The following is a 19,411-nucleotide window of genomic DNA, read 5'->3' on the forward strand; positions in this document are numbered from 1 at the left end:
CAAGTACTTGAAGGGCTGTCGTATAGAGGAAGGTGCCGAGTTGTTTTCTGTTGCCCCGCAAGGTTGGGCCAGAACCAATGGGTTGAAATTAAATCAAAAGAGTTTCCATCTAGACAGTAGTGGTGGTGGTGGGCTCTCCTTCCCTGGAGGTTTTTAAGAAGAGGCTAGATGGCCATCTGTCAGCAATGCTGATTCTATGACCTTAGTTGATGAGAGGGAGGGCATCTTGGCTATCTTCTGGGCATGGAGTAGGAGTCACTGGGGGTGTGTGGGGGAGGTAGTTGTGAATTTCCTGCATTGTGCAGGGGGTTGGACTAGATGACCCTGGTGGTACCTTCCAACTCTATGATTCTATGAACCAACATGTCTTTGCCCCTTCTGTGTTTTCTTTACATGCCTCTGTTTAATATAGATTGTAGATGGACAGAACATACTATCTTCCTACTATGACAGCAGCAACACTATTCCTGCCCCAAAGACCCTTTGCATAGGTCTTGGCTGTAAGTTACACAGTGTGAAAATGACTAGGTGCGTACTCCAAAAGGAAGACTGCAACCCAGAGAGATGAGCCCAGCTGTGCGTTAAAAAGACGCAACTCTTCTGGGGCTGAGTCTGATGTGGCGATTGGTTCTGATCTCTGTGGCGCCGCCATAAACAGGACACAGCCTTAGAGTGATGCACATTCTGCAAGCGTTCTGGTAAACGTGCTGCTCCTGGAAGGCAGCCAGATATTCGTCGCTGTGTCCTTACCTTTTTCTTGACAACCAGCGATTGATCTGTAGCCAAAACCACCAGCAGTTTTTGCAAAGCGCCACCATCCAGGGCTGCTACCTGGACTCGGGGGTTGCTGAGAAATGAGGGGAAATAAACTCATTAGGCTTTTAGAATCATAGTGTTGGAAGGGACCACCAGGGTCATCTAGTCCAACCCCCTGAACAACGTAGGAAATTCACAACTACCTCTCCCCCACATCCCCAGTGACCCCTACTCCATGCACAGAAGATGGCCAAGATGCCCTCCCTCTCATGATCTGCCTAAGGCAGTGGTTCTCAACCTTTTTTGCTCCATTCCTCCCTTTCACCATTGTTCAGAATATAATCCCCCCCTTCCCAAAATAGTCTAACTCAAAAACAAACAAACTACAATTTTACAGATTGTATATAATCTACAGGACAACACACTTTGCTGAATAGTGGTCCCAATTCCCCCCCAAAAAAACCCTAAACCCCCCAGGGGAATTCCCCCCTTGTTGGGAACCCCTGGCCTAAGGTCATAGAATCAGCATTGCTGACAGATGGCCATCTAGCCTCTGCTTAAAAATCTCCAGGAAAGGGGAGCTGACCACCTCCCGAGGAAGTCTGTTCCACCGAGGAACCGCTCTGTTAGAAAGTTCTTCCTAATGTCTAGACAGAAACTCTTTTAATTTCAACCCATTGGTTCTGGTCCGACCTTCTGGGGCAACAGAAAACAACTCGGCACCCTCCTCTGTAGGACAGCCCTTCAAGTACTTGAAGATGGTTATCATATGACCCCTCAGTCTTCTCCTCTTCAGGATAAGACTCATCGGTGTCCTTTCAACTTTGCTGCTAAGAACTCTATGAAAGAGAGTTGGGGGTGGAGAAGGTAGTTTTTAACTATTTTAACAATATTGCAAGGTTTTTAAGTGAGCACGTAGCACTCTGGCGATAGTGTACAGCTCAACAGCGTCCTGCTTCAATTTCTGCCTCAGGAGTCGCCATCTGCTGGTGAAACTTAACTCTTACTTCTCTTTCCAAAATCTGCGCACAAAAGGAAACAAGCAGGAACCTTCAAATGAAAACAAGAAACCTGACAGCTGTCGCGGGCTCTCTTTCCTGCAAAGATTATTTTTTTTCCACAGTATGATTTTGGCTGTGGGTTCCGGTAGTCCTAGTCACAAGACGGTATGGGCTTCTCAACAGATCCAAGGTGTTTCTGGCACATGAAACACACCCTTGAGGAGGTAGAAAGATTACACCGAGATCTAGAACTGTCACCCAAGCCTACAGGTACGCCTGCTGTGCAAATTCTAGGCTGCTGAGCTCGCAATGGAGCCGGGCAGGATTGTGTGGCATTTGCCTTTGCTTAATAAATACATGTGAGATTGGTTAGGCACCTGTGTGTGTGTTAAGTGCCGTCAAGTCGCTTCTGACTCATGGCGACCCTATGAATCAATGTCCTCCAAAATGCCCTATCCTTGACAGCCTTGCTCAGATCTTGCAAACTGAGGGCTGTGGCTTCCTTTATTGAGTCAATCCATCTCTTGTTGGGTCTTCCTCTTTTCCTGCTGCCCTCAACTTCTCCTAGCGTGATTGTCTTTTCCAGTGCCTTCTCATAATGTGACCAAAATACGATAGCCTCAGTTTAGTCATTTTAACCTCTAGGGTCAGTTCAGGCTTGATTTGATCTCTAACCCACTGATTTGTTTTTTTGGCAGTCCACGGTATCCGTAACACCCTCCTCGAACACCCCATTTCAAAGGAATCTACATTCTTCCTATCAGCTTTCTTCAATGTTGAGCTTTCACACCCATACATAGTAATTGGGAATACGATGGCATGAATTACCTTAGGGACCTAGTAACCATTTTTTACCTAGAACACTCATGCCGCATTCCTATTACAGGAAGTTGCTTCCTGCAAGAACCCCTGTATGGCAAAGGCCAGCATGAAACAGTGGCATGACTAATCCATGGCAATATGCCAAGCCCTATCAATGAACACAAGTCACTCACACCTCGGTCTAGCTCTGCTGAGTCATCTTGGAAACTACCAAGCTTTCACTCAGCGGCTGAGTCATCCAGGAAACTGCCAAGCCTGAACTCCCTTGGAGACCAAAAGCTGGCTTTTATACCTCTGGTCTACCAGTTGTCTGACTCTATAAAGGAATCTACAGCCCTCAATTTGCAAGACCTCAGCAAGGCTGTGAAAGATAGGACGTTTGGGAGGACATTGATTCATAGGGTCATCATGAGTCACAAGCAACTTGACGACACTTAACACACACACACACTACCAGTTGTCACGTCCACTGTCTTCCACCGGTAGGGCCAGCATCTGCATCCCTGTCATTGAACAGCTTTCTCAGCCTCCAACTTCCCTCGTTCTGTCAGACTACAGTCCAAAGTCTCATAGAATCATAGAGTTGGAAGGTACCACCAGGGTCATCTAGTCCAACCCCCTGCACAATGCAGGAAATTCACAACTAACCTCACACACACACTCCCAATGTCCCCTACTCCATACCCAGAAGATGGCCAAGATGCCCTCCCTCTCAATATTCCTCTTGAGCTGAACTGTGGAATGGCTTTATATCAGTGACCCCGCCCCCCAGCATGGCAACTAGGGTTGCCAGCTCCAGGTTGGGAAATACCTGGAGATTTTGGGGGTGGAACCTGAGGAGGGCAGGGTTTGGGGAGGGACTTCGATGCCATGGAGTCCAATTGCCAAAGCGGCCATTTTCTCCAGGGGAACTGACTTCTGTCGCCTGGAGATCCATTGTAATTCCAAGAGATCTTCAGCCACCACCTGCATGGTGGTAACCCTAGCAATATCTGATACTGCAAAAGACACTCCCCATGTTTCCTGATTCTGATATTTCACTCCTGATAAATACTGGAAATATCCCGAATTTGATCAGGAGGCCTTTCTGCTGTTCTGTGGGTGTCACCTGATAATCAATCACGATGGGCAGCTGTGTTAGTCTGTCAACAGCAGTAGAAACAAGCAAGAGTCCAGTAGCACCTTAAGACTAGCAAAATTTCTGGTAGGGTATGAGCTTTCATGAGCCACAGCTCACTTATTCCTTCTAGCTGTGCCTGAAGGAGTGAACTGTTGCTCAGGAAAGCTCATACCCTACCAGAATCTTTGTTAGTCTTTAAGGTGCTAGTGGACTCTTGCTCTTTAAAGGGCTACTATTTCAATGGGGCTTTGGAGGCCAGGTCTACCATCTAATGAAACAGCGGCCCTTAGAGGGCTAATGGGGTGAGGTACACCTAGGGTTTGCCAACTCTGGGTTGGGAAATACTTGGAGATTTTTGGGGCAGAGCCTGAGGAGGGTGGGGTTTGGGGAGGGGAGGGACTTCATTGCCATAGAGACCAATTGCCAAAGCAGCCACTTTCTCCAGGGGAACTGATCTCTATTGGCTGGAGATCAGTTGTAATAGCAGGAGATCTCCAGCTACCACCAGGAGGTTGGTAACCCTAATGATAACCTATGGACACCAGTTTTGGTTTTTCTTTACTGGGTCAGGAGCTGCTTCAGAAATCCAGGAAATATCAACTCTAGGTAAGATCTGGAATTCCTGTCTCATTATGAATAATAATTTCTCCACGCCTACTACCCCTGTGCATATCCCACTACTCCAATCACTCCTGCTAATGTCATTTACTTGCTTTTGACATTTACATAGCCATTGTGTCTCTAATTCACTCTTCTCTACTTAAGGATAGATGGACTCACATTCTAGCTGTATCTGAAGAAGCGATCTGAGGCTCACGAAAGCTTAGACCCTGCCAGAAACTTTGTTATTGTCTTTAAGGTGCTTCTGGACTCTTGCTCTTTTCTACTGCTATTGACAGACTAACACGGCTACCCATCGTGATCTAGGAATGATGGGAGCGCCCATGCGCCCATTTGGAAACAGCTACTGGTATCATGCCCTGACCTGGATGGTCCCATCTCATCAGATCTCAGAAGCTAAGCAAGGTTGGCCCCGGCTAGTATTTGGACGGTTGATCACCAAGGAAGGCCAGGGCCGCTACGCAGAGGTAGGCGATGGCAAAACACCTCTGTTCATCTCTTGCCCTGAAAACCCTACGGGATCGCCACAAGTCAGTTGTGACTTGACGGCGCTTTCACCACATAACCTCCCTTGTATGCTTGGCTTGGCGCCTCCTAGAACTGTGCGACTGGCCCCTGCTCCCACGGAGGCCATTTGGTGGTTGGCCTCACTCTGCTCCACCTTGGCGGTTATTTCACAGCGATGCCCACTGCCCGTTCTCAAAATCTAAAAGTGCCCACAGGCTCAACAAGGTTAGGGATCCTTGCTCTACATAGTTAGGTGAGTATTTTAGGTAGACAGAGTCACAGCTACCGCTGTGCCATGGGCGGTTCTCTCCTCAGAGAGGAGAATTCTTCCGGGATGCTTTTGCCAAAGCCTCTGTGGAAAAGTGTCATGCCAACAAGGACAGAAGTGAGCACGTAGGATCTCACTGAACAGGAAAACAAAACAAAAAACCCTCCTCTGCAACCTTTGGCTTCCTGTAAGATGAGGTAGGACTTTCCCGATAATTTTCAAAGCGAAAGGCTTTGTCGGAGAGGGACATCTGGGCGGGGGGAGGAAAATCACAGCGTGGAGAAAGCGTGCCTTTTGATTCAGCTACCGATGCCAACTAATACTTGATCTTAATATTGTACCGCAATACACATTTCAGGACGGATGCCGTGGAAATGACAGATGGAAGCTGAAAAACTTCAGGGTAAATCAGCGATACAATGGGGAAGCGGGATATGACTAATATAACGTGGACCAATGGCAAATACGGTGTAGCACATGAGGGGTGAATGAGGCATCTTGGCTGTACTTCTCGAGTATCCTTACATGACTCGAGGGAACAGCCTCCTACAGGTGCATCTTTTCGTAAGAAGGACCCTCTCTCTCTCTCTGCCGTCCCCTCCCCTGAGCTTCATTTACACAGATTAATGGAATAATCTGCTCACTTTATGTCACAGCTGTTCCTTATTTTTCTTTAATTAGAGTTTTCATTTTCCACTTTCCCCTTGCTCTTCTGTTTCCATTAACATGGCGATTTGTTTAAACAATTATCCATTACTGCACAGCCTCTCTTCTAGGACCAGGCTTTGGCTCAGAGAGAATAGGTGCTCGCATCTAAATTTGTCACACCTTGGCTTTTTAGGGGAGGATTAGACATGGACAAATCCGCGCACAAACCGATCCACGTTTGGAAGGTTCAGGACTTGGGCCAAAGCAAGGGAGGCATTTTGAATGCAGAATTAAATTTCCACAGGAACAGAATCTCAGATGGGCAGGTGTGTTAGCCCAGTACAGCAAAATTAAACAGGAGTCCAACAGCACCTTAGAGGCTACCAAAATTTATTCCAGCATAAACTTGTGGGAGGCTCCTAGCACATCTAGTGTTGCCACCTTAAGCTTTGGGAAATTCCTGGAGTTTTGGGGAGTGATGCCTGTGGAGTGGAGTTTGGGGAGGGAGCTCAGCAAGAATGTGATGTCACTCTAGGACTTCCATTTCTCCTAGTTTCTATGGTATACCATAGAGCCCACCCTTCAAAGCTGCCATGTCCTCCAGGGGAACTGATCTCTGTAGCCTAGAGATCAGTTATAGTTCCAGGAGAACCCCACGGAGGTTCAGACATTGCAAATATATTTATGGTTAACAGAAGTGCTTTTCTCCCCCTCCCCGCAAATAAGTAAGAGCCAATATTAAAACCAAGACATTACAAAAACAATCTGTAGAAACATCCAAGAATTGGGGATGGGGATGTGAAAGACCAGGCTCTCAATGGCTGTAAAGACCAAAGTGTATTTTTAGAATGTTAGAAGGCATATTTCCACCCAGTGTTTATATCCTATGCAGAATCACAGAATCTTAGAGTTGGAAGGGGCCATACAGGCCATCGAGTCCAACCCCCAGCTTAATGCAGCATCAGCCTAGAGCATCCCTGACAAGTGCCCTGACAAGAATCCCTGACATGTGTATAATTTACAGTAGATACAATGAAGAAGAAGGGCTGGTTTTTATATGCCGATTTTCTGTATCTCTTTTAAGGAGAATCAAACCGCCTTACAAGCTCCTTCCCTTCCTCTCCCCACAACAGACACCTTGTGAGGTAGGTGAGGCTGAGAGAGCTCGAAAAGAACTGTGACTGGCCCAAGGTTACCCAGCTAGCTTCATGTGTAGGAGTGAGGAAACCAACCTGGTTCACCAGATTAGTGTCGAATGCTCACATGGAGGGGTGGGGAATCAAACCCGGTTCTCCAGATTAGAGTCCAATGTTAGTGAAGTATCATTGTAACCCCTTATTTTCCCTTTCCCCTTTTGTTTTTCCCCTCTATTCTTTTGAAAACAAAAAAAGGTTGTGAAGACCTATACCCAACCCATTTGGCCCACCGGTTCATTCAAGCAAGTGGTTTCCTACGGAAAATCAGCATGCCCTGACAGGCTGTCCACCAAACATTTCACTGCACAATCTTGGGGTACGTAGCTCAACCCGGGCTGCGTCAAATCCACAAGAAGCTCTCTTGGAAGAAGCCTCTGTAACGCAGCAGACCAAGCTAGAAGGAGTCCGCTCCTTAACTATACAATGGATATGTTCTCAACAGCTCCTTGGCAGGGATTATTACAGGAGTGATTTTTGTCTGCAAAAATACATGGCCCGTATAAAAACCTCGCCTCTAGGGATATTTAGGACCTTTTTCACATGATTGAGCAAAACAAGTCCCAGTGGCAGTCTGTCTCCCGCACAGTATTCTTGCCCATTCTGGTCCAGGGATAATAACATGCAGCCGTATTCATGCATAATAGATTGGGGTGGGTGCGTGAATAATTAGCACTGTCACTTTTTGCTTTTAAAAAAACAGCTGAAAGTACAGTTCAGTTGCGCAGAGGGAAAATGCTTTCTGCCAGCATGGTGCAGGGGTTAAGAGTGGCGGGATTCTAAACAGGAGAACTGGGTTTGATTCCCCACTCCTCCGCATGAAGCCTGCTGGATGACCTTGGCCCAGTCACAGTTCTCTCAGAACTCTCTCAGCCCCACCTAACTCACAATGTGCCTGGGGGTGGGGGAGAAGGGAAGGTGATTGCAAGCCACTTTGAGACTCCTTAAAGGTAGAGAAAAGCAGGGTATAAAAACCAGCCAGCGCGGTGTAGTGGTTAAGAGCAGCGGGCTCTAATCTGGTGAACCAGGTTGGTTTCTCCACTCCTACACATGAACCCTGCTGGGTGACCCTGGGCTAGTCACACTCAGCCCCACCTACCTCACAGGGTGTCTTTGCGGGGAGGGGAAGGGAAGGTGATTGTACGCCGGTTTGATTCTTCCTTAAGTGGTGGAGAGAGTCAGCATATAAAAGGCAACTCTTCGGCATCATCCCCTTTTTGCACTCTGCCTACCTTGTGGCAATTCCAACTCCGTAACTTACACCAACGGCCAACCGGTGAATGCAATCTGCTTTGGCATTCAACTCAGCCTTCCCTCCACACCTACAGCGAGGTGATTCCATCTCTTCCCTGAGGAACCCTTCGGCCTTTTGACAAGCCCCTGCCTTGGGCCATACGCAAAGACTTCTCTGATGTGTGAGTTCTGTTTTTTCTTGTTTTACGAATGTGGGTTTTTTTGTTTTTGCAAATAAATATTAGTTACGTTCTTCAGCCTCCAAACCGTTTTATGAATGGGATCATAGAGACGGCACTCAATCAAAGAATGCTAAAAAAAAAAGTGGGGGGGAGCTGGGAAGCATAGCCGGATGACCATCTTTTGCTCAGCATGGATTCCGCCTCCCCTCTCTCCCTTCCTCCGGGAATGTGTGATGCAACTTGTTTGTAAAGTAGTTCCTATTGTTCCCTGCAAAGCATTACTCTATCTTTATTTTTTATGAAGGCCAACCCTCAGCTACTGTTGCCATGGTTATTATTCTTCAGTGCATTTGTGAAAGGGAGGCTTGTGAATACAGGATTGTTCCTAGCTGCTATTATTTATGTGGCCGCAGTTATAAATAATGGCCAAACTTGTTATCGAAGGAAGTAGCCCGCACTATTTTTTTGCTATTTGTTGTTCCATTCGATCACCTTCTGGTCTGTGCCAGATTACTGTTTCCACAGAACAAACGAGGGTAAATGGGTGAAGAAGAGCAAATGCTTTCTAAAGGGAACAAAGCATTTATCTAAAAATGAGCATATATTCGAAGCCATCCTTTACGGGAAACCACCACTTCTCGAGACAGCCAGTCGCTGAAGGTCACAATAGGGCAGAACACAAAACCTGATGAATACCATTCCTGGGCACAGTAAGTGGTTTCATATTGCATCTCTATGACAATTTCCACTCCCCCCAAGCCCACACACCTATAATATGTGTGTGTGGGGGGGGAAACACCATAAACCAAAGCTGAGCCTGCAAGGACAGCCATGAAATCACAACATAATTCCAGCCTCAAATGAAGTGGAGAGAGGGTCGACACCCGGCCAGGCTTAACACAGAATAGCCCCAGTCAGAGAAACAGAAAACAGGTCAGGTTTAAAAATACCTTGCCTCTCGGTTGCCAGTGATGCCATAACCCGAGACCACAAACAGCCGAGAGCTCTTCCAGCAGGGTTGCCACTCTCCAGGTACCAGCTGGAGATCTCCTGCTATTACAACTGATCTCCAGCCAATAGAGATCAATTCACCTGGAGAAAATGGCCGCTTTTGCAATTGGACTCTATGGCATTGAAGTCCCTCCCCAAACCCCGCCCTCCTCAGGCCCCACCTCAAAAACCTCCCACCGGTGGCGAAAAGGGACCTGGCAACCCTATCTTCCATAGGCAGCCAAGTATGTCATGCTTTTTAAAACAAAGCAAGAAGAGGAGGAAGAAAAGGAAGAAGAATAAGAGAAAGAGCAAGAAGAGGAAGAAGAGGAAGGAGAGTTGGTTTTTATATGCCAACTTTCTCTGCTACTTAAGGAAAAATCAGACCGACTTACAATCACCTTCCCTTCCCCACAACAGACACCCTGCAAGGTAGGTGGGGTTGAGTGTGACTAGCCCAAGGTCACCCAGCTGGCTTCATGTGTAGGAGTGGGGAAACAAATCCAGCTCACCAGATTAGCTTCCGCCGCTCATGTAGAGGAGTGGGGGAATCAAACCCGGTTCTCCAGATCAGAGTCCGCCGCTCCAAACCACCGCCATGCTGGCCTGGATTTTTCATTTAAAAAAAACAAAAAAACGTAGTGCTTCTGTTCCCAGTTACCTCGGCCACAAGCTGCTGCTACTCACAACCAGCAAGGAGCCCCATTTCTCCCCTCAGCTCCTATCCTCTGAGGAGCAGACAGGCACCACTGATAGGCAGGGGTGAGCCACGTGTATCTCAGAACTGCAGTGTGCTTGCTGGAGAGCTTCTCCACACTGCATACTTACACATAGCGAGAGGGTCTACGAAAAAAGTCAGGCGCTTTTCGGCACACAGATATAATTAATTTTAACTGGTAAACAGCGCAAATGCTTGTCAAGAGTAACCAGCAAAATCCATCGAAGCAGTTACCTGAACTAAGAGCTTGTACTAGTCGCTGAAGAAAATCAGAGAGCTTGTTCTTAGTTCAAAGGGAACAAAAAAATATTTTTTGACTCCCACTGATGTATGAATCAGAGCGACATCCTTTTACTTTTTTTTTTTTTCCTGTGGATTCATGGTAGAGTCAGGAAGAGGAAGGGGCAATTGCTCATTGTACACCAGGGATTCATACTAAAGAGAGCCTTAGGAGGGTCAATAGAACTTAAATTGTGGGAGTAAATCCTGAAACAGAAAATGCCTCAACTGGTTTCTGGCAACTAAAGAAGCAATATTGGGGTTGGGGAGAGTGTGTGACAAAATCAAAACACAGTGACATCCACATGCTTAACACACAGAAGATCCCAGATTCAGAGTACAATCCTGAGGAGGAGGAGGAGGAGGAAGAAGAGGAAGAAGAAGAGGAAGAGGAGGAGAAAGAAGAGTTGGTTTTTATATGCTGACTTTTTCTACCACTCAAGGAAGAATCAAAACAGCTTACAATCACCTTCCCTTCCCCTCCCCACAACAGACACCCTGTGAGGTAGGTGAGGCGGAGAGAGCGTGACTAGCCCAAGGTCACCCAACTAGCTTCATGTGCAGGAGTGGGGAAACCAACCCAGTTCACCAGATTAGCGTCCACCGCTCATGTGGAGGAGTGGGGGAATCAAGCCCGGTTCTCCAGAGTCCACCGCTCCAAACCACTGCTTTTAACAACTACTGATGTACACTTAAGACTGTACAGAATACCCCTGGCTTCTCCGAATGAAGCATCTCAGGTAACACACCTAGTAAATACCCGTGCCTGAAGTCTTGCAGAGTCACTGCTTTTTTATCCTCACAACAACCCTGTGAAGTAGGTTAGGCTGAGAGTATGAGACTGGCCCAAGGTAACTGTGCAAACTACAATGGCATTGCGAGGATTCGAACTTGGGTCTCCCAGATCCTAGTCCAGCTCTCTAACTACTACACCACACTGGCTCTCCAGTGAATTAGCCCGATTCACTTACTCCAGGCTCCAACAGTTAAAATTATATTTTCATTACTGAAACATATTAAGTACATCACCATTTTATTAATATGCAAAGCCCACAGAAAACCGGGTCCAGCCGTTTCAGAAACACCAAATCACACAATAATGAAAAACCATCCCTGGCTCCACTGAAAATATTTCAACTTGAAATTACTTCTGACATTTCATTAAGCGGCAACACAATTGAGTAGAACCTTACTAATTCCTGCTTCATTAATCTGCATCTGCTAGTCTTCAACCACGGCGATTTCCAGGCGGGCAATAAAGTGGCCTGATAATGCTTCCCAGCTTTTAAAAAAATATTCACAAATGTCTCCTGCATCAACAATGTGGCATTCCTTTCTTATGTAAAATAAATCACAGGATGTTTGCAGCGATGGGGTCATGTCATGAAAACCCAGTCGGCGTGAGACTAAAACTTATGCCCGCTATGTGATATAGGGGGTAGTAATACAGATCCAGCCTACTGAGGAGGAGGAAGAGGAGGAGGAAGAAGACTTTCTCTACCGCTTAAGGGAGATTCAAGCCAGCTTACAACCACCTTCCCTTCCCCTCCCCACAACAGACACCCAGTGAGGTAGGTGGGGCTGAGAGAGCTCTAAGAGAACTGTGACTGGCCCAAGGTCGCCCAGCTGGCTTCATGTGTAGGAGTGGGGAATCAAACCTGGTTCTCCAGATCAGACTCCACCACTCCAAACCACCGCTCTTAACCACTACATCACGCTGGCCACAGACCACAGAGATACCTAAACGACAAGACTTCCAAACAGCCTGGAAGGCGGGAGCCCAAAGCGCCATAAATGGGAGGGCAACAAAATGCAGTGGGGCGAATGTGGCTGTACATTTTAATCTAGCAACACAACTCAGATCACACAGGGTACAACAACAGTGACAGTAGGGTTGCCAGCTTCCAGGTGGTTAGAAAAAAAAGGGAGAACCTCATGCTAAACCCCAAACTGGCAAAAAACTGTAGCACTGTGGCTAAAAGACTCATTAAAGAACTGTGCTAGTTTCATCTACTATAACATTTAGGCTAACATTATAAGGAACATTTTAAAGAAGAAATACATACTCAAACAATCAGGCAATATATAAGCAAACATCTATATAATTTCAAACCAAAGAGTCCACTGGTTCTGAAACAGTAAAAGCTGCATGATGCAGCCTAAATATAATTGAGTTACAATATCTTTGAAAATGTTTGCTATACAAAATATTGACAATGATAACAAGTGACTACAATGTGCTCTTAGTAGAGCATACAGTGCTTTAAGTAACAAGGAAGCAACTGGCGAGAAGGGCAGCCGGTGTAACACCCCTTTCATGTGCAGGTTTCTTCCGTCGCCAATGATTCAGTACAGAGCCTTAAGTTTCAGCCTCTTTGGTTTGAAATTATATAGATGTTTGCTTATGTTTGCAAATATAAATAAAGTGGAAGTATACAAAACTAAGCCCTGACCTGGATGGCCAAGGTTAGCCTGATCTTGTCAGATCTCAGAAGCTAAGCAGGGTCAGCCCTGGTTAGTATTTGGATGGGAGACCACCAAGGAATACCAGGGTTGCTGTGCAGAGGAAGCACTCGCAAACCACCTCTGTTAGTCTCTTGCCATGAAAACCCCAAAAGGGGTCGCCATAAGTCAGCTGCGACTTGAAGGCACTTTACACACACACACACAAAAAGAAACATTACACACACACACACAAAAAGAAACATTACTTTCCATCTTACTGTTAAGTTTTGCTTCATTTCGAAAAATAAAATTTTATCTGACGGTTTATTATTGTTTATATTTTGAATTACACAAAATCTTTTACGTGCTTGGGGCCTCGAAAGGTCTTAATCCAGCCCTGCCAATCACGCTAAACTGAGAGCCTCCCTGCCCCCCCGCGCTAGGCTGTTGATTTGGACTAAGCACCACTGAAATCAATGGGACTTATTTCTAAATAAGCACGCATAGGAAATATGTGAAGGGGGGGGGGAAACCCTGGGAGGAGAAAATAATGTAACTTTTTTGGATGTTCAACTCAGCACAACAATCACCCAAAAAACAAACAAAAAACAAACAAACTCCCAAGCTACTTAACGATGCTTGCCACCTACCGAAAAAATTGCTCAAATTACAATCAAGTGCATAATGTTTGAAATTATTGCACTCCTACAGAATGTCTTTCTGTCGCCACGAAGTCATTGTAATGGCCAGCCCTCATCCCTCTTTCAGAGGCAGGAAAGTTTGTCCGCACTTGATTGCTGGGGGACTGGACTTCACAGTTAGCTACCAGGAAAGAACAATTAGCCAGCAATAGAGTCAGGAGCTCCATTCATAGTCCTAGTACAAAGCGGGAAGATGCATGGCATAAGACAGAGAACAAGACAGGCCAATGCCTGCAGCTCTTAGTACATCTCAGTTTGTGTACCTAAGGCCTCTTCCTATTAAGGAAGGCAGGATTCATTTGCCTACCTGCACATCACAGTCTTTGCCCGATGTATTCCTGTCCCAAAGACCCTTTGCATAGGTCTGGCTATGTGAAAATCATGGAATCATAGAGTTGGAAGGGGCCATACAGGCCATCTAGTCCAACTCCCTGCTTGATGAAGGATCAGCCTAGAGCATCCCTGAAAAGTGCTTGACCAGCCTCTGCTTAAAGACAGCCAGTGAGGGGGAGCTCACCACCTCCCTAGGTAGCTGATTCCACTGTTGAACAACTCTTACTGTAAAAAATTTTTCCTAATATCCAGTCGGTACCTTTCCGCCCACAATTTAAACGCATTATTACGAGTACTATCCTCTGCTGCCAACAGGAACAGCTCCCTGCCCTTTTCTAAGTGATAGCCCTTCAAATACTTAAAGATAGCAATCATGTCCCCCACAACCTCCTCTTCTCCAGACTAAACATTCCCAAGTCCCTCAGCCTTTCCTCATAGGGCTTGGTCTCCAGGCCCCTGACCATCCCTGTCGCTCTCCTCTGCACCCACTCGATTCTGTCCACATCCTTTTTGAAGTTTGGCCTCCAGAACTGCACACAATACTCCAGGTGCGGCCTGACCAATGGAGTGTACAGCGGAACCATGACATCTTGCGATTTGGATGTTATGCCTCTGTTGATGCACCCCAAGATAGCTAGGCACTGAACATGGTCAGTGTTAGATTTTGTTCTCTAACTATGGTTGATGGTGCCAATCCAAAGCACTTAAGAAGTTTTATTCATTAAAGCATTTGAAATATTAATGAGTGAACTTGAGAGAGGAAAATATACCTATTATTTCAGGAATAAAATGAATTCAATACTTCATGAGATATTTGCCCATAAATGGTTAATTCTGTCATTTAAGAGAGCCAGCGTGGTGTAGTGGTTAAGAGCGGTGGTTTGGAACGGTGGACTCTGATCTGGAGAACGGGGTTTGATTCCCCACTCCTCCACATGAGCAGTGAAGGCTAATCTGGTGAACTGGATTTGTTTCCCCACTCACACACATGAAGCCAACTGGGTGACCTTGGGCTAGTAACAACTCTGTTAGAGCTCTCTCAGCCCCACCTACCTCACAGGGTGTCTGTTGTGGGGAGGGGAAGGGAAGGTGATTGCAAGCCGGTATGAGTCTCCCTTAAATGGTAGAGAAAGTCGGCATATAAAAACCAACTCTTCTTCTTCTTAAGTATTGGTATACATTTGGGTTGAAACTCATATTCTGCTGTTTTGTGTCTTTGGGTACCGGTATGTAAAATGACAATACGGGTTTTGACTATTTTCTGTTCAGCTGATCAATAAGGAGCAAGTTTCTTTGCTCTGCCCAATACTTTATTTCTATATTGCTATTGAAAATAATTTCATTTCTAGAAGCAGCAAGGTCTGTTTAGCAATATAAACCAAATTAGTAGTATACGGAATCTCCCTTCAGCATCCAAAGCTCTAAGACCCACAACACCCAAAGGGAGCACATTCTGGAAGAATATGTTGTGATGGACATTCACAATGCAATAAATAAGGAAGGGTTAACGGATAAGCCTTAACTTGACTGTGTTCGCAACCTGAAATCGAACAAAGGCCTGTCTTAAAAGAAATACCACACACAAGTGTAAACAAGGAATAGCAATGAGTAAATATCACCAGTCTGGTCCTGAAACATCTGAGAGAAAGGTAAGTATGTATATATTCTGTGTGTGTGTAAAGTGCCGTCAAGTCACAGACGACTTATGGCGACCCCTTTTGGGGTTTTCATGGCAAGAGACTTAACAGAGGTGGTTTGCCAGTGCCTTCCTCTGCACAGCAACCCTGGACTTCCTTGGTGGTCTCCCATCCAAATACTAACCAGGGCTGACCCTGCTTAGCTTCTGAGATCTGACAAGATCAGGCTAGCCTGGGCCATCCAGGTCAGGGCTGTATATATTCTACATAAATAAAATCAAGTAGCAGCAGTTTATTAATGCACTATTTGTGCGGGCAGAAAGTCAAAGCTAGGAAGTCAATGACACAGCAGATCCTATTTGCTAATTTGCACCCATCTCCATAATGTGGAGCAGTGAGCCAACCTTCCACTGAAAGCTTAAGTTGGAGGAAGGCTTTGAACTTTGCTCAGCAGAGTGACAGTTCTTCCACCAATGAAAGGATCACTCCAATTGGAGAAAGGCCCCTTAGGCTAGAGGAACTTCCTCCAGCTTAAGGCAGGATACATGTTGGAAATTTAGGGGGTCGTACTTCGCTATGCATATTACTACACCCCAATAAATGACAGCGCTCAGTACGTCTCAGGACTAATTAGGCAAGCACGCTGAACCCCAAGCTGAAATTCACACCGCTGCTTTGGAAGCGAGAGCTGAAAAACAGGATTTGGAAAACCTGTTTTCCAACAGGATTTGGAAAACTGTAGCCAGGCAACACGGAACCTCTCCACATCTAAGATCCCAGGGGCAGGACAGATGTATAAATGCACAGAACCTCAGGATTATTTTGTGAGGCACTGTTTCCTTGCCCCTGTGCTCTCTTTTTGAATGGTGTTTTTTAAAAAAATACACAAAAAAAACACCCTCACTTTCGCTTAGATAATAACTACTAACTTCTGCATCTGTCTAGGCTCCTTTTCAGGGCTCCGAATGGCACCAGGGACAAACAAAAGCCTCGTATTATTATTATTATATTCCCGAAGACAGCGCATATTCGGAGTTGCTTCTTTTTTTACCCTGAAGAGCTTGGAATCCTTTCATCGGTGCATATCCTTTACCCTAATTACCATCTAATTAGCAAGAAAGTGCCAGCTCTGGGGTCTTGTTTCTTTGTTGTCAGAGCCTGCGCCTTTAAAAACCTCTCTCTGGATATTGGGAGAGGGTCAGCTCATTGCTGCCGCAGCCACACAGCAGCCACCGGAGAGCAGCTGAGCCCATTCCGAAGGAGAGGAGAAGTCCCGTGAGGTTGCCTAGCAACCACAGGGCAGGCCTAGTCATTTCTGGGTTGACCTGTTCTGACAACGGGGCCTTCGGACAGCTGGCCGCGCTGCAGGCCCCCCAGAATCCGGGCCCGTTCGGCTCTACAGGCGGCCCAATACTGTTGGCTTTGTTAAGTTAAATCTTTCCTTCTGGCCAAACGCACGGAATTCACACACGTGCACTGAATAAAGAGGCTCACCTAGAGAGAGCTGCTCCCAGCACAAAGGACGTGTATTCCTTGAGCAACGGCTCGGTGCTGTTGAGCCCATTAATCAAGAGTCGTAAGCCGCCAAGGGAAAGCAAATCTTTGGCATTGTCCACCTGCAAAGATGAATGAAAGTTACATTTTAAAAGACATTTATTGATTTAAGAAAGAGATGGCCTTCAAGCCACCCTATAAATACAGGGGCCCCCCAAAAAAAAAATTACTGATGTTATTTGCAGTCCGCCTTTCTCACAGGGACTCAAGGTGGATTACACGCAATGAGTCAGTAAAATGAACAAAATGGGACATGCAATAACTGGCTCATTAAGGTTTAAAAGTCTAGGATCGCCAGAAAATCTGAAGCTAGGGTTGCCAGGTCCCTCTTTGCCACCGGTGGGAGGTTTTGGGGCAGAGCCTAAGGAGGGCAGGGTTTGGAGAGGGGAGGGACTTCAATGCCACAGAGTCCAATTGCCAAAGCAGCAATTTTCTCCAGTTGACCTGATCTCTATTGGCTGGAGATCAGTTGTAATAGCGGGAGATCTCCTGGCACCACCTGGAGGTTGGCAACCCTAACTGAAGCACAGCATAAGTATTAACATGACATATTAAGGAGTGCAAAAATTACATAACAGGATCCTACTTACAGTAAGCTATCCACAGCTGTACAGACCACAGTCCCTAATCATTTATCCACGTTTGTGAACCGTTTTGTACAGCGCATCCCTACTACCTGCACAGAAAAGCCTTCTTGAGTAATTCAGTTTTGCATATTTGTGGAAAGCCAGGAGAGTAGGAGCTTTCCTGACCTCCTTGGGCAGGCTGTTCCATAAGGTGGGAGCCACAACAGAGAAAGCACGTGTACGGGGCAGTTGTTAATTCTGCCCATTCGCAGGTTGACACCTGTAGAAGCTCAACCTGCAAATGGGCAAAATTGCCAGGTAAAATATTTAGTGGTCTTGCCCCGTAGGTGAAATGGCTTTCTCCTTGATGCTACGACTTTAGGGTGCACCTACGGCAGCCACAAGATCAATACCTAGGGTTGCCAGGTCCGCCGCTGATGGGAGGTTTTTGGAGCGGAGCCTGAGGAGGGTGGGGTTTGGGGGAAGAGAGGGACTTCTGTGCCATAGAGTCCAATTGCCACAGCAGCCATTTTCTCCAGGTGAACTGATCTCTATTGGCTGGAGATCAGTTGTAATAGCAGGAGATCTCCAGCTAGCCGTCCATGAACTATTGAAGGATATATGCCTTAGACCTAAATGGTTGTCTATCTGTCCACGGTTGACTCAAAGCTTGAAGAAACTTGTGAAATGGGAATGCCACCGGGAACCCATTGAGCTTAAAAGACAATTCTCCGTGACTGTTTGATATACTTACCTGATTTGGATGTTATATATGTATATGTTTATTGTGAGCACTTTGTGCCTTGTTGTATATTGGACTCTTGTCCGAGTTGCTCTTTGTGGGGGACGTGTCCCTTTATTTACCTCGCTGGAGGTTTTTGCTCTCGAATACACTCTATAAGCATCTTTTGTTGTATGTCAGAGTCGCCTTATTTAGGCTAATTTTTGCTGGTATTGCTTTGAGTTCTAAGTACCTGGAGGTTGGCAACCCTACCAGTACCCCATTTTGCAAACAGGCTGTATCAGTCTCTGTGTGGGCAGGGGTAAGAAGTGGTTTTTGTTTTTCCATGGAGAGCAAAAAAAGAAAAGCAAGCAAATCTAAATCCAATCATGCCTTGTAGCTATCCATAAGACTAACTAATTTTAAAAGGCAAATAAGCAAAAACAGCTCTTGCCTCCAGTGATACAAAACAGCTTCATTTCTACAGAAACCACTTTTCACGTTTGCAGAAACCATATAATGGCAACTATTATGGCAACTAAATACAGAGGGAATAACTGAAAATTCAAAGAACGTGATTAAAAACTTCCCCAGATAATTAGTTGCAGTAGAAGAAACAACACTATCAAAGGAAAATAAAGCTCTCCTTTCTTTAGAAGGTCATTATTGGGAACTTGGATGAAGTGCATATGCAAATAAAAAAATATTGCTGGCAAAGTTGGACAAAAATACCTGAGGTCTAAACATAAGCCTTTGTATTATTGACGACAAACATCAGTACGGAAGAGGAAAAAAGAAGTCGAGATTTTGACTGCAAGGTTACTGAAACAAGGAGAGTTAGAACATAAGAATATAATAAAAGCCCTGCTGGATCAGACCAAGGCCCATCAAGTCCAGCAGTCTGCTCACACAGTGGCCAACCAGGTACCTCTAGGAAGCCCCCAAACAAGACGAGTGCAGCAGCACCATCCTGCCTGTGTTCCACAGCACCCAAGATAATAGGCATGCTCCTCTGATACTGGAGAGAATAGGCATGCAACATGACCAGTATCCATTTTAACTAATAGCCATGAATACCCCTTTCCTCCATGAACATGTCCATTCCCCTCTTAAAGC

General features: G+C 45.9%; 1 protein-coding gene across 1 annotated transcript in view; it reads right to left on the reverse strand.

Annotated features, from left to right (window-relative positions):
• The window catches only part of SIL1 (SIL1 nucleotide exchange factor), a 77,478-nt gene that overhangs the window by 36,973 nt on the left and 21,094 nt on the right, over window positions 1-19,411 (reverse strand). Inside the window, exons 7-8 of the mRNA XM_056856420.1 lie at window positions 16,949-17,070; window positions 751-847 (exon numbers count right to left, since the gene is read on the reverse strand). Coding sequence (XP_056712398.1) covers window positions 751-847; window positions 16,949-17,070 — 219 coding nt within the window. The remainder of the gene's footprint in view (window positions 1-750; window positions 848-16,948; window positions 17,071-19,411) is intronic.

This window comes from Euleptes europaea, chromosome 10 (genome assembly GCF_029931775.1).
Source record: "Euleptes europaea isolate rEulEur1 chromosome 10, rEulEur1.hap1, whole genome shotgun sequence".
NCBI classification, from domain to species: domain Eukaryota; kingdom Metazoa; phylum Chordata; class Lepidosauria; order Squamata; family Sphaerodactylidae; genus Euleptes; species Euleptes europaea.